This window comes from Ischnura elegans, chromosome 6 (assembly GCF_921293095.1).
Source record: "Ischnura elegans chromosome 6, ioIscEleg1.1, whole genome shotgun sequence".
Taxonomy (NCBI): Eukaryota; Metazoa; Arthropoda; class Insecta; order Odonata; family Coenagrionidae; genus Ischnura; species Ischnura elegans.
The window spans coordinates 98573955-98600939 of NC_060251.1; the positions used below are offsets into that span (position 1 = coordinate 98573955).

The 26985-nt window shown below is 38.4% G+C and overlaps 1 protein-coding gene across 1 annotated transcript in view; it reads left to right on the plus strand.

Moving 5' to 3' along the window:
- Window positions 1–26985, plus strand: part of LOC124160346 (sodium channel protein Nach-like) — a 31275-nt gene that overhangs the window by 2883 nt on the left and 1407 nt on the right. The window contains exons 2-9 of the mRNA XM_046536188.1: window positions 404–613; window positions 3415–3568; window positions 5677–5825; window positions 12732–12972; window positions 14691–14967; window positions 16099–16152; window positions 17276–17459; window positions 20937–21043. Coding sequence (XP_046392144.1) covers window positions 404–613; window positions 3415–3568; window positions 5677–5825; window positions 12732–12972; window positions 14691–14967; window positions 16099–16152; window positions 17276–17459; window positions 20937–21043 — 1376 coding nt within the window. The remainder of the gene's footprint in view (window positions 1–403; window positions 614–3414; window positions 3569–5676; window positions 5826–12731; window positions 12973–14690; window positions 14968–16098; window positions 16153–17275; window positions 17460–20936; window positions 21044–26985) is intronic.

Sequence of the window (26985 nt, forward strand, 5' to 3'; positions counted from 1 at the left end):
ATGGAATAAAATAAAATAACTTTGTTTTATTCCACACTTTATTTTAAATAGCACGACCCGGGTTTCAGCATCTAGTGATATCATCAGGTGATCAATGCTATCATCAGGTGATCAGTGCTATCATCAGGTGATCAGTGCTATCATCAGGTGATCAGCTATCACCTGATGATAGCACTAGATGCTGAAACCCGGGTCGTGCTATTAAATAAAGTATGGAATAAAACAAAGTTATTTTATTCTATTATTTTTGTTTGTTGCGGATTTATCCTGTCTGGTAATACCTGATGATAGCTTTAGATACTGAAACCCGGGTCGTGCTATTTAAAATTAAGTGTGGAATAAAATAAAGGTATTTTATTTTATTCTACAATTTTTGTTTGTCGCGGATTTATCCTGTCGGCAGCACCCTGTGGGCCGTGACGTGCTCGGCGTGCGTGGCTTCCACCGTGATTCTGTCGTTCACGTCGTGGCAGCGCTACAGCAGCAGCCCCACGCTCGTCTCGCTGGAGAGCACCAGCCACCCCGTGTGGAGCGTCCCCTTCCCTGCCGTCACGCTCTGCAATGTCAACAAGGTCCACAAACCGGCAGCCATCGCACTTGCGCAATCCGTCTGGTAATACCTATCTCAGATCATGAAAAAGAATCCTCAGAAGCAAACAACTCCTTCAACTGTTAATCGACCTGATATTTTTAGCATATTGACTCTGCTTCTCACACACTGAAAATAAAAATAATCGTAAATAATAGAAAAACTAATATTCAAGCCAAGAAATTGCGCATCTGGCCATCTTGATCTCCCGGGTTGCGCTCCATTTAAATCTTAAGGCCTGTTTTCACAGTACATTAACACGTACAGGTTAATGTCTAAATGTATGAACGCGAGAATGAACGCCAAAATGCACTGTGTTACCACCCAACTTGTGCGAATGCATGCACAGAAAATAGAACCTGTTCTAATTTGGTTCATGCATTCGTACATGTTCCGTTCCGGTCCACAAAAATCATTCACGCAAACAGACATTAACTCGTACGTGTTAATGTATCGTGTAAACAGGCCTTTAGAGCTAGGATTAGTAGAGGGCGGGTAGCCAATTCAATTTCTAGCAGTGATTGTGATTGAAAGGAAACATCTTCAGGGATAGCATATTTTTGGAAGAAGGAAAGTTAATTAGTGTATACAATGCTGCTCCCTGTCTAACTTTTAAGATAACTGCAATTAATTCACAGATACTTGGCGTTCATATTGAACTTCCGTTTCGCACTTATCTCTTTCCATAAGTAGGCTTAATTTGACCAACTTCAAATATAAATTAATAAATGGATTAAGTTATTGCAAGGTAACAAGGGCGGATTCAGGATTTTGGGGGGGCCACCAGAGTCTGACAGCCAAACGGTTCTTAATTCTAATATAAAAGTTATTGATATGTAAATATTTATAAATTTTATATTAAAATGTACACTTTATCAATAGTTGTATTAAAAATACCGTCTATTTTTTTAACGTCTGGGAGGTGGGCACGTGCCCCCGTTCCCCCTCTCCCCCTAAATATGATAATGCAAAATGCAAGGTTCAATAGCATATTTGTGGTAATAGGGTAGTTTCCTTCATCAAAGAAAACGAAAGGCATTGATTGCGATTCGTTACCAATAATTAGTATTCATAATATACAAATTATTTGGTTTTATAAATCCCAGTTCAGACGAATGGCAATGGTCATTTTTAATCGCATTTGAAAAAGGTCAGATTGGCGCCCATGTGATGCCACTCCACATGACGTCGCAGGGACCTAGTTTCTACACGAGTAAATAGGAGTTTTACATCGTCTGAGATTACCAATGCATGCATGAGGCACAGAGATCAGGGAAACATGTCTTAATAATCACCTATTAAAACTGGCTGTGGTCGGAAAGTTTCCTTCGTTTGATAAGGTATTAATAGTACATAATTAAGCCAAGCGCTACCTGCTAGCAGGGTAGTCTGCTACCTGCTAGCAGCCTGCATCCCAGCAAAGCACATACCCTCGCCCAAGGTCACCTCACTTTGCGGCAGCGGGAACCAGAATGACGTCACACGGGCTTTTCCCGGCATTCATACTTAGCCGTCGCGTTTTCGCGCGCTTGAAATTTTTCACTTTTCATTTCATCGAGAAAAATAGATATCGTCATTTAAAAATCTAAAAATGTGAAATGTGTACTCCAGGAGTAATAATCTATCGATTTAGGCAACAAAAAATAAAAGGAAACCACCCTATTCGATAGCAAAAACGAGTGTGGGTTTTCTTCATGAGCCTCATATGCTAGGAATGGTAGGATGTAGGAATATGGCTATGGTGGGCGGAGATGGGTTAAAAACTAGTATTCCTGGAGTGCAATCTCGCACGTGGAGCTATTTTTAGGAGAGATATTTCATTTAAAAACGTGAGGCGAAGACGTCAGATATCTTGAAACCTAGCGACTCAACAACTTAATAAACTACTCAGGGAAAAATTTTTTCTTTCCAACTGTTTTTGAACCCTTTTGAAACTGTTTTGTAACACCAAAATCTATCATAGAGCTTCTGTGGAACTCATTTCCACTCACTTGTACCAACAATTGGAAATATGAAGACGTTTCTAACTCATTTGTAATCCCCTTACGAACTCCTTTGTAAAGAGTGCGTTCGTGTGGAACTGCTTTCTACACATTTGGAACTCCTTTTGAACGATTCGACTGGATTTCCAGACGTCATCATTCATATTGTAATTGCTGTGTACGGAGAAGATTCATGTGTTACTGCTTTCTACACATTTGGAACTACTTTTGAACGATTCGACAGGATTTCCAGACGTCATCATTCGTATTGTAACTGCTGCGTACGGAGAAGATTCATGTGTAACTGCTTTCCATACGTTTGCATTTCTTGTTGAACGACTCCATGCGATTTAGAGACGTTATCATTTGTTTTGGAACTGTCTTCTACGCGCCAACATACCATGGCCAGGTTCAGTCTGATTCGTTTGGTCGAGAAAACCAAAATTCTTTAATATATGTATATGCAATAGAAATGCATGAGCGGTTTCAGAAATAATAGTAAGTAGGTTAATAAAAACGGAGCTCCCAAATATTCACTCGAATGAGGTTAAATAATAATTATTCTATTTTCCTTGTTGCTTAAATCGTATTTTTGGGGCCGTTTTGAAATGCGACACGGTTATCTTCACTACGTACCGAGAATCTTGGTTGCGTAAATTAAGGTATTCAATAGCAACATCATGGCAAACGTCGTAAATAATGTCGTTTTTTGGCGTTTCCAAGTCTTTCAGACTCCTGTGAGGCGTAATACCAATAGAAACCTGGTCGATCGTTTGAGTCAGGATCACGACTTGAGTAAATTTCTAGAATACGCCCCTCAGTCTGTGTATTATTTATTTTCAGGGACAAACTTGGACTCAACATGGAACACACTTTGCATTACCTGAAGCAGCTACCCCTACTCATTCGGCCGGATAGAGTTAACTTAACCAACGCCCATGAAGTTGCCAAAGCACTTCGCGAAATGGGATACGGACCCGAAGCCCTCATGATGAAAGTACGTATCAACACATTCTCATAAACTTTCACTTTGATTAGTGGTTATTTCTTCGAATAAATTTTTCATTTGAGGTAATACAATAACATTCTTATCAGCGTGCATCATCAACATCTGTTAAGAGTCCTAAGATTGATTTGACGCATCTCTATATTCCTCTCTCATATCCGCTAGCCTTTTTATAACTACGTATTTCTTCTATTTTACATCTTTTATAACCTATGATATGTAACTTATTCGGTGGCGTCCCTTGCCCTTCTTCCCTTCGGCCTGATTTTCTAAGAATTTTTTCATCAGGCCATCATGCCTCATAATATAGCCAGGTTAGTTGTTCCGTCTTCTCATCTAACGATCTGATCGTTGGATCATTCTTCCTCATAGGACGATCCTCCAAGATCGTTAGAAAATAATGGCTTGCCTGGTTTCGCTTATAATAGGCCCCTCTTCGCTTCTATAGCGCTGAGGTGTTTTTCCCCGTCCCGTTCCTTCCGCACCTTTCCTCTCCAAGAGGCGTTGTCGGGCTCCTATCGCGGCGGCGCCTCTTTCCTTTTCCCTTCCTCTCCTCCCCCTCCCCGGGTGATCGGGCGTAGAAGCCACTGGCTTGGTTCCCGGCCCCGGTGCGTTGTACCCTCGAAGGGTTCGCCCTGAACCCTCATACTCTTTGTTAGTTCCGTCTTCTCATTAAGGTTTTTAGGAGACTTCCCTTTGTTCGGTAGCACCGCATTTAGAATGCTTCAACTCTTGACTTCTCTGCACAAGTTGACTTTCAGGCCTCGTTCCCATAGGGAATCGTGTTCCATATGTAGCATCTGATGAATTGCTTCTTCTCTTCTATACTTCTACTCTCAGCTGTAACTAGATTATTCTTTTTGTAGTGTACCCAGTGTAAAAAATATTTTAAAATGCCGTTTAGGAAGTAAGAAAGTACAAAAGAAAATGCAAGGGAAATGAATAGTTAGAAAATCTCATTACAAACTGGTGTCCTTTTATCGCAATTGCAAATTCGCATTTCATTACCAGAATTCGGTAGATGGAAAGAAAAGTTACGAATATGAACAGCTTCCCCATTAAGCCTTTTTCTCGTAAGTTTTAATGGGCAAGTGTGAAAGTTGCCAAAAAGAGAAGTTTTCCCCATCCCCAAATAAAACCACCTCTTAGCGTAGGGCAATCATTCAAAATATGTTACTTCAGATTACCCCAGCTTCTTGAGAGGGTTGGAAGCCCACTTTCTTCTGAGCGAAGTAAACAAGCCTACGATAGCTTTGAATGGAAAATTACTAAGTCGCTATTACTCCCAATAAAGCGACTATATTACGCAAAGTTGAACCAGCAACGAGCGAATCCCGGCGAAAAGTTTTATGACAGTGTTTAATTTTATTGTGCGGATAATATTCAATAAACAATAGAAAAGAGACAAGTTTGAAACAAAAACAAACGAAATAAAATAGATTAACTATTTTATAATCATGACATTATTTGAAACCTACAATTTTTAACAATCGTAGGTCAACGTACAAATATTTATGTACCTACGAGTTGTGTTCAGAAAGTACGGGAATTTTCGTAAAAAATGTTTATTCGTCTACATTTATGTTGTTGCCCTCAAAGCAGTCCCCATTTCATAGCCATTTATTTCACGTTTTGCACATTTTCATCGGTTGTTTATAAGCCTTGGCGTCCGCCATCTTCAACGTCTTCACGGCCATCTTGGAAACGTTTACACCACTCGAATATTCATGTTTTGCTCATTGCATACTTACCTTTCAGCCTTTTTCGGCATTTGAAACACTTTGGTACACTTAATTTCATTTTTATGCATAATTGGATGCAAATCCTTTTATCCATTTCTTTAACAAATGAACATCGCCGACCTCATAAAAATGCATGAAACCTTAGCGGCTGCCACGTACAAAGTAAAAAATGAATACGATACATATCATATATCTGGGGCACGTATGTCAACATAATTAAAAAATAATTTTAACATCGGACATCCAAACCCGATAAATTAAAATGTTCCCGTTATTTTCTGAACACACCTTGTATGCTTATTTTTATATGATTGACGGTCATTCTTCGATGGAGATCTTGCGCTCGTTGCATTCCAGTTGAACCCTCCATGTGAGAGCCTGCTGGTCCGCTGCAGATGGCTTGGAGAAGAGAGAAATTGTACGGATCTGTTCAAGACAATAAAGGCCATGGAAGGATTCTGCTGTTCCTTCAACTACCATGGAGCCAAAGAGCAGCTGCCTTTAAGGTGATTAGGGCTTAATCTCTTAACCATGGTCCTTATATGCTCTTAACACAAATAATTAGCTCCAGCAACGCTCATTTTCTTTTTGTGTCTTCTGTTAAATAAGGTTAAGTTGAGGACATTGCCTAAGAGGCCTAATTGTTAATTTTACTCATGATACCTATTTTATAATATTTTAAGACCATTTGCAATCATACACGGAAAAAAAGATTTGATTAAAACTATCAACTTGGTGTGATAGGGAGTATTTTTGTTAAATATACTTAAACTTTGATGTAAATTATTAAGCACTTGATTTATTTTACCAAACGCTCTTGGTATATTTCATCAAACATTTTGATATTTCATAATTTGATCAATTGTACGAAAGAGTCTGGTAAAAATATCTTAATTAATTCAATACGATTCAGAGTTTGGTACCTTTTATCGAAGTTATGATTAATTTTACGAAGGTGCTTGCTTGTTTGGTAAAAATTGTCAAACTCTGCATTGTTATGTAAATTTGGTTTGATAGAATTTACTAAGTGTTTTGTAACCTATCGAACGGTCTGTCGTTCCTCTTTTGTTTATACCAATACACATTTACAGTTTAAAGATTGTTAAACAGGCCTTACATAAAAGATAGGTTTGTATAAATGAATTTGTTTTCATTATTTGTGATGGCGATAACGTTTTAAATTGTTAACGTTCATTTTTCTGTTTCTTTCTGCTTTAAATTGCAATGTTATCCGTAAGCTGGTGCATCAAAGATAATGATTGAATAGCGTATTATCATGGATATTAGAGCTGTAGGGAGATGTTTGTGTATTTTGACACATTAAAACTTTAATTAGAGGTATTCCTGAAGTATAATCATTCGCGATCATGTTCAATAACATGTGATAAAAGTCATCATATTAGACCCAATTTATGCTAAGGATATCACCCAGCACGTTAAAATCATCTCTACATCGATGTAAAAAGCTTGCAAATAAAGTTTCCTTTCGCATCTGCCCTAGATATTGATAAGGAGTTCCTACGTAATGCAATTGTGTGCATCCAGTATTCCTCTTATGCTTTCAAAGGGAAACTGTACCCCTGTATACAATTGTATAAAAATATAAAACTTTTATACAGGTTAATACAATTTTTTCATTGGGGTAGTCACACCTTATTCACATTTCAAAAAAACGATAACTATTTACAATAATAGTATATTACGACGTTTGTATGAGCTATTGTTATGGCAACCGATTTAGCATTGTTGATAAAGTCCGTTTCTACCACGCGGGGGGCCCACATTCAATGCTTCGTGCAGGCTTTTTTTCTCCACTTTTTTTATTTCTTTTGCAGAAACTTACGTTATACTCTTAATTTTATGATTTTTAATCAGAACAATGTTTTTCTGGGTGTAAAATCTTTCATATGTGCACATTACGTCGGTTTTATTACCCTTTTGATTTTGATAGTTTTTATCGGACTGCTGTGGCCAGTGCGGTAACAATTACCAAACCAGTTTGATAGAATTTTTCTGTGTGCCATATGAACCGAAAAGTTGGATACATTCCATCAGAATTTGATAGTTCTAACTAAACTTTTTTTCCGTTTGTTTGGCAAAATTGAGTTTCTTATTTACTATCTTAACCCTTCTGGCCCACTGTTGAAAGTAGCCAACATCGAATTTGCATGTATTTTCAGCTCTATTGAGTTGAAATTTGAACAGCGTGTCGTTTTATGCTATACATTTAACAAGCCAAAAATGTAGCTGCCGGAATAACTATGGTGAACTTGAAAACACGCATTTTTTTAAATGACGATTTTCAGGTTCGATTTTTCTCAGAGGCAATTATGGATCGGAAAGGAAAATGCCTGTTTTATCATTTGAAATTTACTTTTAAAATTTCGTTATCGAAATTTACTACGGGTTTACAATAAGCGTTTCACAGATGCTAACAAAGTGGACGGTGAGCCGTTAGAGACTCGGAGGCTGTGCGCTAGACTTGCATTACTTGAGCGATTGAGAATAGCTATTTCAGTGAGACACGGAGAAGATCATATTAGAACTTCACTGCACAAAGTGTTTCAAAAAGAATATACTAATTACAAAGTGTTATTTTTTCCAAACTATCGATCTTTTCGCCTCGGCACGGATGATGGAGAAACGAATGCATAGTATGGTTCACATTAAAAGCCGCTAGATGTTAATTGCCTTCTGTTTTGCTTGGTAATAGTCATAAATGCAAAGGAAGGCTGCGCGGTTCTTCAAAACTGCTATCGGCGTACAGAAAGCGTTACCCAGATATTAAGCAAATTAGGCTGGGATCCGCTGGTGACTCGGAGGCTGCGCGCTAGGCTTAGATTGCTTGAACAATTGAAAATGGATATCTTTAAGACCGACACGGAGAACATAATATTAGAGCCCCATTATTTTTCCAGGTGCGACAGAAGTGATAAATTAGGAGAGATATTTTGTCGAAGGGATAGATATTCTAATTCCTTTTTCCCCCGAACCATGAAATACTTTAATAAATGCCAGTCGTAATTTCGTTGGAGCATTACCTTTTTATGTGCAAATGGATGGTGTCCTAACACCCCCTGACTCACGCCTTTCAGGCGGCCTGCGGGGTAGATGTAGACATGCTTGAAATAGCTAATCCGCAGCAGAAATCATTTTGTGTCCTCGAGTTTGCAAAGTTTATGTACCAGTCCAGTGGTGGACCCAGGATAGGGGCAAAGGGGTAAAGTTAGGGTAAACTCCCAGCAGTAGTGGTGGTCCGAAAAAAATTACCATTGTATCTAGTGCAAATTGCATACCAAGGGGTGGGGGGCTGTATCCCCCGTAACCCCCCCATATATCCCCCACTGTGACCACTACTCCCTCCGCATCTCGAAAAGGTGAAGAATCGGATCCGTACTGCCATATTTTTAGTATCCCAAGTAATAATCGTTGCACTATAGCATTAGGAAAACTTACGAAGAATAATAGCACGTACACAAGTGACCATGATCGGCTAAATCCTCCCTCAAAACAATGTTTACAGCATGCGCTCAGTGTATTTCCCGACTCCCGATGACAGTTTAGGCACATATGACGTCACGCTTTGCTTCGGCAAGGCTCGGGTGTCTTCGCGCAGTGGTCGCCTCAGATAAATATTTTTCCATTTTTAAGTCAATTTTTTCATTTCTTTTGATTATGAATGGAGAAACCTGGTTATTTTTGCGAGCAAATGTATCTATTTTACCTCCTCAAAATAGTTTTTACAGCATTCGACGACCCATACAAGTTCCCCATTTGAGTATGGATGTGGTACTGTTCATGTCGATGATGGAGGACATATTGAATATGTGTAATCTGAACTTGAGATGTTCGAAAATATGTATGAATTTTCATATTCGTATATCTTAAAGGTTAATAAATATATACATGCTTTTTGAGACACCCTGTATTTCCAGGCCCGACATAAACAATAAATTAAGGGAGACATTTTGCCGAATGGACCCACAAAAATGCTCCCACAAAATTTTGTGTGGGAAATACCGACAGTACTTGTATCCTGTCGCTTGATATGGTTTAAAAACCTTTTCCGTTTTTCCTCCGAATAATAAAGGACGTTAGGAAAAGGTGGCGAAACTTCTTTAGAGCATTTTCTTTTTATATTTTATGTCCTGACACCCTCTGCCACTTACTGATCGAGGCTGCTAGCAGAGTTTTATATAGATGTACCTCAAGAATCGTTTTCCTACAGCTGGGGTTAGGGGTACACCTCTGCTCGTATCCTGATGTATATGCAATTAGATGCCCGGTGAGTATTGTTGGTGCAGGGTCATCAGGATCTAGGGTATCTGAATGAGCATTCTTGGCGAAGGGACTTCGTAGAATTGTAAAAATATGACACCGTTGACCCGTTCATCTATTAATTTTTCATGAAATATCAGGGCTTCGTGAGGTTTTCCGTTGAATTTACCTGTCTGGACCACATATCACTCGTCAAATACTCCTGCATAAGAGCTATCACTCATACCGCATGTAATTAATCACTCTTTGGGAAGGAAAGATTTCGTGCCTTAAATCAAAGATAAATGACCACCATCAATGTATTTTACAAGTTTTTTTCAATTGACTACGATTATTGAGGTCATCGTGTTTCTCATCAGTTGTATGATTTTTAGTAAATTTTTTATGATTGTACTATGGGAAAGATATTGCTTGCAATAGCGTAAATAAATAATTACCAAAGTAAGTATTATGTTTATGAACACACCGAATGAAATATTGCCTGTTATATTAATGAATTTAGTATTTTTTATGTATACTAGAACCTAATAATAAAGAAAAATATCAACATTATGTGTAGGTAACACCGACAGTACTTGTATCCAGTTGCTTGATATGGTTTAAAAACCCTCAAATGTATGGTAGCATTTACCAATCTTAGAATTGTAGAGCCATAAATGGTATTACATACGTATATCTGAAGAAGTGTCTTCTAGCAGCTGAGATAATAGCAATACCGCTACGTGTATCCTGATATATGTGCAATTTAGGAATATTGACGCTTTCATTGATGCGTCCGGGATCCATTGTGGAACTGATATGGGATGTATGGAATTTATATAAAAACCTGATCAGATCTCCGCCGGAGATAGTGCTACCACCATCGGTCATTATATTCTTGAATAAGATACAGTGGAACTCCGCTAATCCGAACAGCTCCGACACGAACTTTAATTCGAAGAAAATAAACTTTTGTTATTTACAGTACAGTTCTTTTCTTCAGTATTTCGTCCTTAAACACAACACAATGTTTCTTTTATGTTCAAAGTTAAAAATATAGTACACAATATAAATTATAAACTTCGCACTATATTAAATCCGGTATTTAAAATAAAATACAGATTTTGGGAGTGGTGACAGCCGAAAATACGTCGAAGAAGGGTTAGGGCGAGTACAGTCTTGTTCAGTTACGTGGTCTTATGCACCGCATACGCTTGTGACTAGCTCTTCCTTTGCAAACAGGTTTTTTTTACTATTACTATGGCTAATTCGAAAACATCAATTAATTCGAACTGGGTTTGGTCCCTGTTACTTCGAACTGGCGGGAATCCACTGTATTAGCGTCTTTCGTTTCTTGAAGTGACTTAGTTTACGAAATAATAGATAATAGGGTAGTTTCCTTCATCAAAGAAAACGAAAGGCATTGATTGCGATTCGTTAGACACCATTAGTGTATTCAAAATGTACAAATTATTTGGTTTTAGAAATCCCAGTTTATACGAATGTTAACGGTCAATTTTAACCTCATTTGAAAAAGACCAGATTAGCGCCCATGCGATGACACTCAACGTGACGTCACTGGGACCTAGATGCTGTACGAGTAGATAGGAGTTTTACATCGTGTGAGATTACCAATGCATGCATGAGACACAGAGCTCAGGGAAATATTTCTTAATAATCACCTATTAAAATTATGGTCGTAAAGTTTCCTTCGTTTGATAAGGTATTAATAATCCTTATTTAAGCCAAGCGCTACCAGCTAGCAGGGTAGTCTGCTAACTGCTAGCAGGGTACTCTGCTACCTGCTAGCAGCCTGCATCGTAGCGGCGCTCATAGCCTCGCACCAAGGTGGTCTCACACGGTTACAGGCGGAACAAGAATGATGTCACACGGGCTTTTCCCAGCATTCACTCTTAGTCGTCTCGTTTTCGCGCTTGAAAATTTTCACTTCTGATTTAACGCGAGAAATAGATATCGTCGTTTAAAAATCTAAAAGCGTGGAATACGTACTCCAGGAGTAATAATCTTTCGATTTAGGCAATAAAAAAATAGGAAACCACCCTATTGGGAGTACCTGGGTCAAATACAGGGTCTACAGCCAATCAAAGCAGAAAAACTTATGCATAATTCCCAGTTTTCCAGGGAAATTTGACAAAATTCTATGTTAATCTTACATGATTGCTACGATGGATAAGAATTTTAAAACACCCAACATTACTTTAATTCTTTTAAATAATTGAATATTTATGCATGTACAAGGAATAGGTTTGCTAACAGTTAATGTAAAATTAAAATTTAATCAATGCAAGCCACGAAGCTCCTTCGACCTCCTAAGTAGATGTTCACATCACCTGGAATCAATCGCGAAAAATAGATGTCGTCTTTAAAAAATCTTAAAGCGTGAAATAGGTACTCCAGGAGTAATAATCTTACGATTTCGGCAATAGGCTGGTTTCTTATTATTTTTTTATTGCCTAAATCGAAAGATTATTACTCCTGGAGTACCCATTTCACGCTCTTAGATTTTCGAATGACGATATCTATTTTTCGCGATTAAACGAAAAGTGAAAATTTCCAAGCGCGCGAAAACGCGTACGGCTTAGTAGGAATGATGGGAAAAGTCCGTGTGACTTATTTCTGGTTCTCGCTGCCGCCCTGTGAGGTGACCTTGAGGCGAGGCTTGAGCGCTGATACGACGCAGGCTGCTAGCAGCTAGGAGAGATCCCTGCTAGCAGATAGCGCTTGGCTTAAATATGGATTATTTCTACCTTATCAAACGAAAGAAACTTTCCGACCTTACACAATTTTAATAAGTTATTATTAAGACATGTTTCCCTTAGCTCTGTGACTTATGCTTGCATAAGTAATCTCAGACGATGCAAATCCTCTCGTGTAGAAACTAGGCCCCTGTGACGTCACATGGAGTGGAATCGCATGGGCGCCAATCTGGCTTTTTGCAAATGAGGTTAAAATTGACCGTTTAAACTGGGATTTCGAAAAATCAAATAATTTGTATATTATGAAAACCCTAATAGTTGGTAACGAATCGCAATCAATGCATTTCGTTTTCTTTGATCAAAGAAACTACCCTTAAAAAAATGGGAAACCTCCTTATTCGTTGAAACATTTTGAGAAATACTTTTCCTTCGACTCAGCTCAATGATGTCATCACCAACGGAGGGCAGTTTAATGGACGAGGAACCAGAGGACATGGAAGATGACGTCGAATATGACGTCAGTGACGAGCGTCATGGCGGTCATCACAAGTCGTCTCCTCACACAAAGCATGGCATCCGTCGCGTCAGCGGGGCAGGGCAAGACCTTGGGCTATCTGTCATGTTGGATTGCCAACCTCAAAACTACTTCGCCTCAGCTCATTCATTCTACGGAACCAAGGTAATAATGTAACCATGGGATCTGAGTTATGTATTGTTTTGTATATGAACAATGAAAGTCGGCTTTAGATGCACTGGTAATGCAGTGTAAAATATCGCGACCCCATCCTTCGTAATCTTACGATATATTTCTTTACATCTTGACCTCTTGTTTATAAAATATTTTAATATGAACTCTTGGGCTTTCGGTCATTTATAAAAAAACATGTTCCTAGTAGTTAAAATGTTTTTTAAATATTTTTTGCGTAGAAAAATTAAATTTTAATACTTGACCACTTTTGAATTCATTGCACCTCTCATTTTTTAATATGATTAGCCTTGAAAATAAAAAAATATCCGTAGCGTTGGCAAATATGTGTTGCATAAGTGATCTAAACCTCAAGTGTTCATATTAAAATACAACTTCCAATCCCCTCTCCGAAGTTCAAATGGTTCTATTTCAAAGAGAGCGTATTCTAAGTAATCCCAGAATTTTCAATCGAATAATGAATGGCTGCTTCATCTCTAGCAACACTCTCCCGAAGTTCACCCTTCGTTTACCTTCCCGTAAAACTTAGTACTTATGGAACAGGCTTTATAATGTATCAATTGACAATCCGAATCACCCAGATCTTTCGGGCCAATCAGGCGTAGCCTGATTATTGGAACTGTTTATAATTAAATCTCAACATTTTTGTTCTGTGAAACTTATTCATTCATCTGATGACGATGGATGAGTCGCCCGCTGAAATATTGGTGATATTAAACGCATTAAACCAGTGGAAATACCGAAAAGACTTCACGCTAATGTTCAAGTCCTCAACATTTAAGTCTTAAATGTTTGAGTCTTTACTTACACAAATGCATTGCCCCTCAAATTTATCTAGAATTCCCCAAGGAAATGGCACGAATTGGGTGAGAACTCAATTTTCTCGGAAAAGTGAGAGCCTGGCTGTTTTTTTCAGGGTAATTTTGAAAGTGTTTTTAATACTATTGATGGGGATTGATTTGATAAGCCATTTAAGTACCTAACCATTGAATTTTTTGTTGTAATGATTTCTACTTTGCTGTTAATGTACTCTGATTTGAATATTTTTGCAATTATGGACACTTTTCTGTGTAAAACCTTGCCTTGATGCTTAAATATTTTTGTTTGTCTTTGCTGTCAAAATAAATATTGGATAGCAACCCCACTGGAAGAGTGCTCACCTCGGGTTTCTAAATTCATTCTATTTTAGCTGATGCTTATTGTATGCCATGAATTATGTAAATGAATGAAACATTATCATATATTATTATAATCATAATAGAGAGTATGGTGGAAGCTTCGAAGTTTTCAGGGAATATTCTTGTATTATAAGATTGCCGTTGGTATAGAGACTGGGAAATTGTTTTGCTGGTGTGATGTGAGATATCTATTTTTTTAAACAGTTTTCCCGAGGCCGATCATTGTTTTAAAGTGAGAGGACTCATACAAATACAATGCTCCTCGGGATTGATTTGATAACCAATTTAAGTAACCATTTCATTTTTTGTTATAATGATTTCTATTTTGTTTTTACTATGCTCTGATTTGAATATTTTTACAATTATGGACACTTTTCTGAGTGCAAACTAGCCTTGATGCTTAAATATTTTTTATTCATATCTTACCCGCGCGGAAATTCGAGAAAAGTTTAAATATTCTGTTCGCCGGGAAAGTGTAATATCTTACATGAGAAGAGTCTGATTGGGTCTTAGGTTCTCGTTCACGACCCGACTGACTTCCCGGAGACGACGGCCACGGCTGCTTTGGTGTTTTCCCGCCAGGAGGCGTGGATCAGCGTGGCGCCCTCCGTGGTGGAGAGCACAGGCGCCGTGCGAGGCATCGAAGTGTCCCGCAGGCAGTGCCTCTTCGAGGACGAGCTGCAGCTCTCTTCTGCGGAGGCCTACAGCTACCAGACGTGCATCACGGAGTGCAGGGCCAGGAACCTAGCCAAACTCTGCAACTGCCTCCCTTTCTACTATCCACTACTCTGTGAGTTGTGGATAATAGAAATAAATCTATGCATGCATAGTGAGACGCAGTGGCGCAGCAAGGGGGGGCAGTTTTGGGGGATATTTGGGGGGGGAGTGATTTTTAAGTGTTTTTCAAGCATTTTAGATGAGTCATATGATCAACATTAGAACCCCGATAACTCTAATATCGATATATGGACACTCCGGGGAAAATCGACAAGCCTGACACATTTTTACCTCACACCCATAACGAATTTTTTAGGGGGCTCGGGCTCACTCAGGCCCCATGGAGTCGACACCACTGGCAGGTACTAGAATTCCGCATGTGTCTCACCAGGGGCGCGGCTAGGTATTAAGGGGGGGTTTTAAGCGCAATCCAGAAAAAGTTTCAGATAAATGGTTCAAAATGGTAAGTTTTACGACTTTCTGAGGGAAATTTTATTACACCTTACACTATTCCATTAATACTATTAATCCAATTAAGTAAAATGGATTAAACTTTTTCTGACCTCTGGGGGGGTTTTATTAAAAATTTCTCTGACCTCTGGGGGGGTTTATCCCCCAAACCCCCCCCCTCGCTGCGCCACTGCTAGGCAGAACTTCGTTGGAGCATCTCCATTTTATTTGTTCACGGCTGGTGTCCTAACACCCCCAGCCATACGCCTATTGATCTGACTTTGCAGGGTAGTATGTAGAATTGATCATCAGTATCTATTTTTATGTTTCTCAAAAACAACTACATGAATACTCTTTGGTCAACATGAAACTAGCTGTCATGAGCTTGGCAAGCGTTTCGAAAATTCTTGGGTAGCTTTCATTAAAATAAATTTCTGACATTTAAAATTCAGCTTATGATTCATAAAATAATAGTGTCGCCTGTGATGAAATTATATCCGTTAAATAATGGGTTTAAAAGCATTTTTCCCGTATTTGGGCACTCAGGTTTTTATTCGAGGAAGTCTGGCATAATTTTGGTATAAAATAATGGCACCTCTTTTATTTAAGAGATAATACCCATGCTAGTATCTCGTACAAAAGGCTTATGGAGTAAAAATTCTTTTTTTACTAACTATCAACGCATTATAGTTGTTATGGAGACTTAAGTCTTAAGATTTAAGCCATTATAATGAAAGTCTTGTTTCTCTTTCAGATAACCTGAGCACTTGCACTTTGCTAGATGTTCCATGCTTGAGAAAATACAAACGTAAGTATTTTTTATGCTCAAGTCTCATATAATAAATATCGCTATTATCGCTACGCTAAATGTAGCTGCAAAGTTATGACTGATGGACTGAGTAACATGAATTTCCAGCCAAAACTGTGATAGGTGTGTTTATGTGGGTTATGGGACGTAAAAGTAAAAATAAATTCATCGTGACAAAAAATCCGAAAACTCGAAAAAGTCGATTATTTTTCGAAGTATATCGACTTGAACATGGAAGCTTTGTGGGACTCATTTTTTTCGCTATAATCGTTATTTATAAATGTCTCAGGAAAATCATATACCAGTGACGTAAACTAGATTTTTTGCTGATTTTTTAATGTGATTATTCCTTCGACGTATTGCTATTTAGTGTTTATTTTATTTTATTTTTTTATTTCTGATGCTTTTCTTATGGCACTAACTTTGAAAATTTTTTGACCAACTCGCAATAATCGAAGGATAAATTCCTTGAGACGCAAAATAGGTAGTACTAGATTTTTTGCTTGATTTTTTTGCTATCTTGGAATTTCAATACGTTGGTTCAATGCCGAGGAATGAACTATTTTAGATTTTCCATTGTCGAGATAGGCGATTTTTCAATTTAGGATTTCGTGCTTAGTCATATGAATATTTATAATCCGCAGGAAACCTATTGCAACCAATTCGTGTGTTAAGGACGTTTGACACGGGGCACGGAATTGCGCAGGTTAGAGCTGCATTAATTTCTAAAATGGCGTGGAATTGCGCGAATGCATGAACGAAATTAGAACAGGGGCTATTTTGCCGTCTCGCATCCACGCATTCTCGCATGTGTTCTAGCAATTCACCGCTTTACACGACGCAATTTTGATTGCGCCTTCGCATATACGTCAGATTGCGCAATTCCGTGTACCTACCGTGTAAAACGGCCTTTAGTAACATCGCATGGACAGGTGGCGCCGCCCCGCAGCCGGCTTCAGGAAAGGTAACTAACTGTAAGTGCAAAGTCTGCCATCCTGTGATTTTAATGTTCATGAAAGAACGGCTAATAATTTCAAACAGATTACAGATTAATTCGAATGTTGTCTGTACATGTCGCAGGCTCCGAAAAGGAGGCATGATGGCGTATGTGTTTTTTTTTAAGATGTGGTTGCGAGCACGCGTCCTCCTGTCGGCACCCCTGGCTTCGAGAGCGGCTGGGACCAGGGGATGGAGTGCAGCGAGTGCATGCCCGCCTGCACCGAGAGGGCATACGCCATTTCGTCCTCCTTGGTGGCCCCCATTGTGGCCCAGAGGTCCAAATTCGCATCCTCCGACTCCGCATTCACGTAAGTCTCTTACGTGATATTTAGAGTAGATCCAACGGTGTCAGACGAGGTGTCGTGGAACATGTTACGATGGTTAATGAAGCAGGGCCGGCCTTAAGGCGGGGCGACCGGGGCGACCGCCCCGGGCCCCGCGCTTTGGGGGGCCCCGCGTTCGTGAAAAAATTTTATTTTACGTTATAATTTTATGAATAAATATAATTATAAATTTTATTTGTATTATACTATTTTGAACTCAACTGCGTGATGGTATCATAACGGCGTAATTACGAAGTCTGAATTTGGGAGGGGAACACATACTTAGCCAGAGAGTGGTAGGGATTCAAAATTCTCGAGTTTTTGGATGGGGTATAGAGTTTAATATTTTAAGTGAAGGGCCCCGCACTGAAGGTTCGCCCCTAGCCCCGCACCTGCTAGGGCCGGCCCTGTAATGAAGGAAAGATTTTGCATTGTCCACTTAGACATTAAAGTAAGTGCGATGCGTTTCAGCGATACGGCGTCATCATCAGGTACATTCTCCTGATAACCGACCCAAGTTTCGACAATACATTATGTCATTTGCAAAGGTGTCACCTTTGAAAATGACGTAGGATATTGTCGAAACCTGTGTCGGTTATTAAAACTTCTGTGGAACATACAACAGTGTATTTTTTTAATCAATGTTGGTGGTTGTTTTAGGGAATTGCTGCGTAGGTAACATTTTCTTACTCGACGTTTCACTCCTCCCACTGGGAGCGTTTTCAAGAGAATGGGAGGGAAACCGTTCTCGTTCCGAGCTTATATAGGTTTCGTTAACCCATTGTTGACCCGATTTTGAATTTTCACGGATTTTTTTTCCGAATTTTCATTAAGTTACATCACCTGTTAGGCATTGTGATTATGCAATATGTGATTGACTTGAAATAAATATTTCAAATTGTGATCTGGTAAATTTTTCATTTTAAATGTTCGTTCAGAAATCCCCCCTCACCACCTTCCCCTCTTCCCCTTTCTTCCACTCCCCTCTTCCTCCTCCCCACAACACAAAAACGCTTGGCTGAATCGCCCTGTGCGAGCGGCTCTCTGGAGTGTGTTATGAGCGGTGAGGCAGCTCAACAAAAAGACTCGTTTATGTCATCACTAGATGATGACGCAGTAGTTGGTATGGTATGGTATTTGGAGGAGGCGACCGACAGCTGAGGTCATTTGCGCCATGAGGGTAGGGTATGGAAGGAAGGGTGGAGAGAAACCCGGCGTCGGCATTAGGCTGCTCTTAAAGAAAGGCGCCAAGGGGACCACGGCTTAACGTCCCATCCGACGGACGGAGTGTTGCGCTTGAAATGTCCTCCACACAACACTGAAGCAGGGATCGGGCATTCTCTGAAAATTCTCTGCCACTGCCGGGATTTGAACCCGAACCCGCCGGGTGGGAAGCCAACACTCTAGCCACCACACCAACCCGATCCCCCGACGCAGTTGCTGTGACACGCGTGGTACTCGATTAGAAGTCTAAGTAGACATTGCAAAATCTCAATATTAATAATATATACATTTCTTCCAAACATATATACAGTAAATACAGTAAATTATTTACATTCATGGAAGTAAGTTAGTCTATAAGGCATGAAAGCCTGTTGTTAGGCTAACTTCAAAAAACTCTTAAATGCGGAAATAAAAACATGAAGCCAGAAGCAATAATTACCCAATGAAAACATGTCAGATATTTTGTACGAGTAAAAAAATTTCAAAATTTTGTGAATGTACAGTGGCGGAAAAAATTAACGCAAAGCTCGTTGGCGTCTGAGAGCGGCCAGTTCAGGAACCACTTGTCTTCCAAAATTTTGCCCTCGTAATGCTCTCATACAACCGGGAATTTTAAAATCTATGTGCACCCCATACCGGGGAAATCATCATATCCGTCGCATCATGGCAAGGCGCAAAAGATCCAGCTACGAATTCTTCGCCATATTCTCCGAAGTATGCTTCGCCCTCGACTCACCTACAAGGGAATCTACTCTCGTCGGGACATAGAGGACACAGCTGACATATTGGGCATTGAGACTGCCTTAGAACCCAATCGTTCCGGTGTTGTAGTGGGTAAAGTATCATGCTTCGAATCAGAGGTTCCACGGATCAAGTCCCAGTGACGGATAACTTGATGCTGCACACACACACACACACTGTAAACATTTTTCTGATCTTAAAACTTCGCAATACCTACCGATAGGTCCATAGGACGTTGTTATGGGTATTAAATTCTTACGCGCTTATTTATTTGTTGAAATTCAACCACCATATTGCATAACCATTTGGGCAGTTGACAGTGGAGTGAATTTGTGTACAATGTAATGTGTAGTATGAGTGTACAATGAGTAATAATTTGTAATGAACAACACACATTAAATTTAAGCATAATATACAAAATGCACATGCAGACCCTTCATAATAACGATTCAGTATCATCAAAATTTCGTACCCATTTTTTATCAGCCATAAGAATTAACCCTAACAAATAGTTCTGTGAATAAATAACCCAATGACTTCTTTAATTTTATTGGGTGTAGATTAAACAATTTTGCTCCCATATGCGAGAAACAATTTATATACGTAGGTTTCGGCATGGGGATCCAGAAACCTCTACGAAAATTAACAAACTTTTTACTCTCATATAATTGTGGGCTGTATTCACCACGTAAGAAGAACATTATCAGCAATTTATACATAGTACATATATATATCAATGAAATAATGTTTAGTCCAATGAATAAAGGATCTATATTTATCCTTTTCGCTTGAGATTTTGCGTGCGAGAGGTATTTCCATCAAATTCATTGAACTGGCTATATATTGCTTCAAAAGGTCTAAGATTATATTTCCTCGTAACTTTCCCGGCTTATGTGGCTGAATGTCAAATTAAGGAGAATATACCTGCTTGGCTCGTTTGGTTATGGTATCTTTAAAAAAAATTGAACCGGCATATTTTTGTGTTTGTTCCCCATTCTTGATTTAAAAAAAAGCTACTGTTAGCTCTAGAATTGGTCACGTTTATCAATCCACCCTCAACATGGGACAACCTCTTAGGAAAGGTCTTTTTGTGTGAATGGCATAAGGTTATTGAATAGTATTCCCTACGAAATCAGGGATTCATCTTCCTTACTCATATTAAGAAGAAGATATTTTCATTATCTTTGAGCGATTGAGGGTAGATAATTATTTTTAATTTATGTATTATACATAAATTAATGTAATTTTTTGTTGTAATGCATTCACCCGCTTTATGGTACTGTCTTTACTTTGTTCGATTGTTCGAGCTCTGGATACAATGTATTGGTGTTTTTGTTCTTCAATTTGAGTTTGAGTCCAAGAAAAATTGATTCTTCTCTATTCTATTCTAAATTAAGTTGAGCTTCAACATTTGCCTGTACCTCAACACTGGCTATGTTACAATTGATGTTTGAATAACTTACCCAATTACTTCTTTGTAACTCTTTTACGTTGCAGAAAACTGTACAACATGACCAACCGGAGCGTGGTTCACGTCTACTTCAACGACTTCTACTGTATCAAGTACAGGAGAGACGCTGTTATGACCTGGGATGGTTTACTTGGTGGGTAATTGGTAAACTTTTTGCGTGCCACTATGACTATTCATTAGTTAAATAAGACCTTTCAGTATTTTCAGTGAAATTTCAAGTTATATTAAAATCATTATTCCCACTGAAATTCAGTGGAAATATATCGTCTTGTTTGATTAATATGAATAACTTCCACTTCATCGTGCTACATGCTATACCAAGGTATGACTATTTATTTTGCTTACAAAGCATTAAATACGTCTTGTTGCGTAAAAGATCAAGCCATTTATACCGGCGGTTCTATTTTTAGGGATCAGATATTCAAATAGCCTGGGAGGAGGATTATTGAGTTTGTCAATGTCTGTTTCAATTTTCTGGTCGTGTTTTGGACGTGGTACATATAATAGGTAAACGTGTTTACGGAAATGTTCAAGCTAACCGTACTCAACTGATCCTTACTCTTAAGGTATTGTCTATTGTTATCCGCGTGTTATTAACAGTAGGATTTCTAGCTTATAGGATTCACATCTCCTAATAAGAGAGGTTTACCCTCTAGTGTAGTGAAAGAAAGTTGTTTGCGTCAGCTATTTATCTCCGTAATGAAATTACGATTGATTTTTTTAAGTGGGTTAAATTTTTCCAGTGAATTTTGAAGCTTGTGCCTCTCAGATTATTCCTACGATATAATTAGCCATTCCGAGGATAATTCGAGGCTTGAAACCTTGTCCTTGCTATCGATCCATACCCCGTCGTAAAATCTTCAAAAAACAAATGATTTATTTCCTTCTCTCTGAAGAAACGACGCGAGGCACGAAAGCCTGAAACGCGACACGCAGAGCTTCTTTCGAAAGAGGAATATTTCATTTCCAACGAGTTAACAGAAATCTAGAGTGATGATACAACAAATGTAGACAGTGTACTAGTGTTACCTCAATGAGGTAGACAATTTCTCCAAATTATCAAGATAGCCTTTAATAGAAAATGTTAATGATCTCACGCTTCATAAATTTCACTTTACATGCCACCTTCCCTCAGGAACACATCAAATATCTACTGAAGTTAGAACTCTACGAATTATAATACAACAAAATTTAATAAATGAACATTTAATAACTTATTTAAGCTAGATTAATAAGCTTTTAAGAAGTTATTCAACCATTTTTCCATAGAGGGTCCAAAATTTTAATAAGCTCACGCTTCAAAAAATTTCACCAAGCATACATCCTTCCCGCGCAAATACACAAAATTTGCAACTAATTTAGAATTTTTCCTTTTATATAAATACCAAATTAAATTTATTAGCACGCTATTCCTTATAAGTTACTCGAACATTGTAAATTTTGATTTTTTCCCAGCGTATGGATTAAAGGAATTCTCGGGTGTCCCACCGGGTTTGGTTTTTTGTAATTGGTCCCAACGTTTCGACGGCTGAGTCTACCCTTAAAGACGATCGCAGACTCAGCCGCCGAAGCGTTGGGAACAAAAACCACACCCGATAGAAAACCCGAGAATTACTCGAACAATCTTCCCGTAGAGATCCAAATTTTAAAATCCAAGTTATCTCACATTTCAAAATTTTCACTCGATATAAACCTTCTCACGGAAACACTCGAAATTTTAAACGAAATTAAGATTCTTCAAATTTTATATAAACGCCAAATTTAATTGATGAGCACCTATATGAGCACCCAAAAAAATTACTAAAATATTCTTCCCGTAGAGAATCTAAATTTTAATAATCTCACCCTTCATAAATTTCACTTTTTAACAAACCTATCCACGGAAACACACGAAATTCGCACCGAAGTTAGAACTCTCAGAGAAGTTAGAGGTGTCTTCCTTCTCCACCCTCATAACCCTTGTATTAATATCTTGCATACTACCCTGCAAGCCGCCTCAAAGGGCGGGGGATGGTATGACACTGGCCGTTGACAAATAAAAAGGAAATTCTTTTATAAAGTTCCACCTGGCATTTACTAAATTCCTGTAGTCTCTCCGAAAATTGTTTTATCGCCAGCATTTTTAATACTTCTTATTCTTTCTCCTGCAAACCTTTATCCTTCTTTCCTTCATTAGAGCCGTTTCTATTAATTTTTCTATGTGAAGGTTGTACAACACCACTGACAAGAAGCAACGTTGCCTATTTCGCTTTCCAATCCTCATTTCTTATTTTTCCTCGTCTTATAATTACAATAGCAGTAAATATCATGGTGAAATAGCTGTATTCTGCTGTACGAAAATTCTCTTTGATCACTGCCTGTGGAATTTTTCAAGGCAAACAAATAGATCGGCTGTGAGAATAGATTTGCTTTTTTTTTAAGCAATCAAGAAAAATTTTGCTTCCTTTTAAATTCCCATTGTGCCCTCCATTGAGTTTTCATACTAGTTTCCGTAATTTCGTTCCATCGCCGTCAAGATCATAAGTCAGTAATCATTAGATTGGTTTGACACAGCTCTCCGTCACAAACACAATTTTCAGTCGTTTCACAATGCTCTACGCAAAATTTAAAAAAATCGACGGGTTGACGCAGAAAACATAACAGAACGAGAAATAAAAATTACTTCATCTTACTCGAAATAAAAATTAATTTATATGTCAATTAGGTTTGCCGGATAAATTTACTTATTAGCAAACACTGGTGTTTGATTCATCCCATCGAAGACAAGCCCTATGATCCCTACCAATCGCGATTCTCGCCTGTTTCTCCATGACATCTGGAGGGTTTTCAATTGCCAATGACACATGGCTTTCTAACGCAGCACTATTTTCGCCGAGACATTTTCATATGAATAAAATCCTCAATCCGCCCGTGTGTTTGTATACTCAATTATGCTTCATAAAAGTCTCTGCAGCACATTTCTTAAATAAAATAATAGAAATAAATTTTATTCCTAACTACAGTATAATAACTGTGGACAAATAAGTTTTAAGTTAAGTTTAAAAAAATTGCTGAGCTAATGTTTAGAAAAATTTTTTAGTTATTTTTTTAAGAAAAGTAATTGAAAAAGAATATCTGTAGAAAGATGTACACTATCTACGACCCTTGAAGGGAAAACAATGCCAAAAAAAACTCCATCATCAGAAGTCGGCAATCGTTAGATTGGTTTGACATAGCTTTCCTTTCCGCTCCTATTTGCTGGTATTTTCACAGCGACGTCTTTCTTCTCTTTTACATCTTTGAGTTTATGTCTTATGTAACTCATTTATAGCTTTCCTTAGCCTTTCTTCCCTTCCACCTGTCCTCCTGTTGTTCTCATTAGGCCATCATGCCTTATAATGTGGCCAAGTCAGTTGTCCAGTCCTCTCCTCAAGGTTTTTCGAAGTTTTCTACTTTCTCCCAATCTTATTAGCGCTTCTCCATTCCTCTGGATTCGTCTTATCTTCATCATTCTTCGGTAGTACCACATTTCGAATACTTCCACTCTTGACTTCTCTGCTGCTGTCAACGACCACCTACATATCGACCTATTTGTTTACTACGTTTGCTTGGCAAATCTACTCATCAGCAGACGTTGGTAATTGATTTATGCCATCAAAGACAAGTCCTATGCTCCCTACGAAGTGCAAATCTGACCTATTTCTCCATTATATCTACAAGGTTATCACATGCCAACGGCACGTGGCTTTGTTACGGGTCAATAGTTTCTCCCAGACATTTCCATGTAAACAAAATTCAAACACAATAATGCGTCATAAAAATAATGTTTTGTAAGAATGAGGATTGGTTACATGGATTAAAAGAATTCTCTTTAAAATATTGGCCCAGAAGGTTTCACCACTTTTATCTTAAGGCTGAAGTTCTCGGTGTAAAAGGTTTCTACCACAAAAAAAGCATTTCTCAGGTTCTTGGTAAAAGCCGTATTGGCACTCAATGCCTACCGATAATATCTACCTTAACGTTCTCTATGGAAAATGCTGGTCTATTTTTGCAAACCAGCACTTTGAATAGTTCTCTGATTCAGTGGCGTAACTATGGGGGGGTTCAGGGGGATAGATCCCCCCCAAATCCTCAGAGAAATAGAAATAATTCAAAACAATTCCAAATCCCGAGATACATTCAGTGCTCATATTCGCATGGAAAGTCAATGTGCTCACAATTGTAACTTTTTTATATCATAAAATGGCATTGTATTGTATTTTTTACATAATCACTTTCATTAAAAACTTCTTAAACTTGCATTTGACTTGGTTATATTTAAATACGACAAAATTAAAGGTAACTGAAGGTATCTTTTGCGCCCCCCCCCCCTCTTGAGTTTTTTCTGTATTCGCCACTTCAAATGGGAAGACAAGAAGGTGCTCTGTGACGCCCAAGGCTATTGGGACAGTTTGGTTAAAGGAGCAATTCTATACCTCCATTGCACCAACGCTCACCAATCGCCCACCGAGTCAAATCCGCTCATCTGGTAGCCCAGTAGCCGGAGCACAAACGCTCACCTCCGAAGCTTGGAGAATTGGGCATGAGCGTTAATATGCTCCGGCTACTTCCAGCTGAGCGGATTCGTACCGTTGGGCTAGATGAGCGGATTTGATTCGGTGAGCGATTGGTGAGCGTTTGTGCAGTGGAGGTATCGAATTGAAATTCGACTGACAAAAAGAAAAAGTTGTAACCAAGACCAAGGGTTCCTCAGCTAATCATGATACCCTATTACAAGACGCATCCAGTAATCACATCCGGCTTGACCCCTGGGCAAACGTATATAAGCCCGGTTGTTCTATACCTACATCGGACTGCCCTGAAGACGATGAGCAAGGATGTAGCCCTTTGAAACGTTGGCGACGATGTAGTTTTTAACCCGAGTGAAATCTTGAGAAACATTCAGTGCTCATATTCGCATGGAAAGTCTCTTCTCACATATTATCTTCATCCACACACATTATTTCTTCTTTTATGAAAATTTCAACAACCTCCTCTTCAACATTCTTGGTATCAGAGTCAGGTTCATCTGTACTCATATTATCATGCTTGTTCAGGCATCTTAATTTTTGTCCATTATACTTTTCAAACCTCTTCTGCCTGTATTCCTAGATCTACTTCACTGGCTTTCCTCGCCTCTTTTCCTCCAATTTTTTCATGTGACATCATATCACAGAATAATAGTTCACCCTATTTGAAAAAATATTGACAGCGATCACATAATCTACAGGAACAAATTAAAAAATTCATTTACAACTCCTGATTAATTTTTCAAAGAGTAATTTTTTAGATTTGATCAATTGCAAATTTGACAGTTTAATTTTAAATTAGCCCCGTTACATTTTTTTCAATACTTTGATCATCCCTGTTAATCGTCATATGAATCTAAAGATCTGCGGTTCTGTTGCGTAATTAAAGGCCTTCGTTTGAAGGGCTTTTATTTTACTGAAATTAAGTTTACAAATCATTTTTTTACCATGTTTGGGTTGTGGTGAAATACATTGCAAATTTATTTTCAAAATGTTCCCTAAAGGATTCAGGAGAATCAAAAGTAATAGTAATTTTAATCCTACCAATTAATTTTTCAATGAGTGACTTATAATTGAGTGGGTGATAAGCCAAGAGGTACAAGTGATTTCTTTACAGAATCAAGTACAGGAATCAGGTAAACAAAACAAACGAGATCAACGTGATATTTGGCAGTGCATTTATTCATATGTGGCAGTGCATATATTCCACTCGATGTCAGTACACAACAGAGATCACTCGCATCCCTTGGCAACCATGTTTTTGTGTATTTCTTTTAACAATTAACTGTACCAAACTCTGTTTAGAAAAAAATCACTTGTATCCCTTGGCTTCTCACCCCCTCAATTGTAATTGATTACAATTTTGACATTGTTATTTTAATTGAGACCGATTACGTTTTTAAAATACTTTATCAAAACACTAACTATCGGAAGTCGTGACCAAGCTCTGACAAGAGATTGACGCCATTGACTGAAGGAGACTATCTTTTAACGCCACGGAAATGTCTCTTTCTTTTTTATCTTTTCG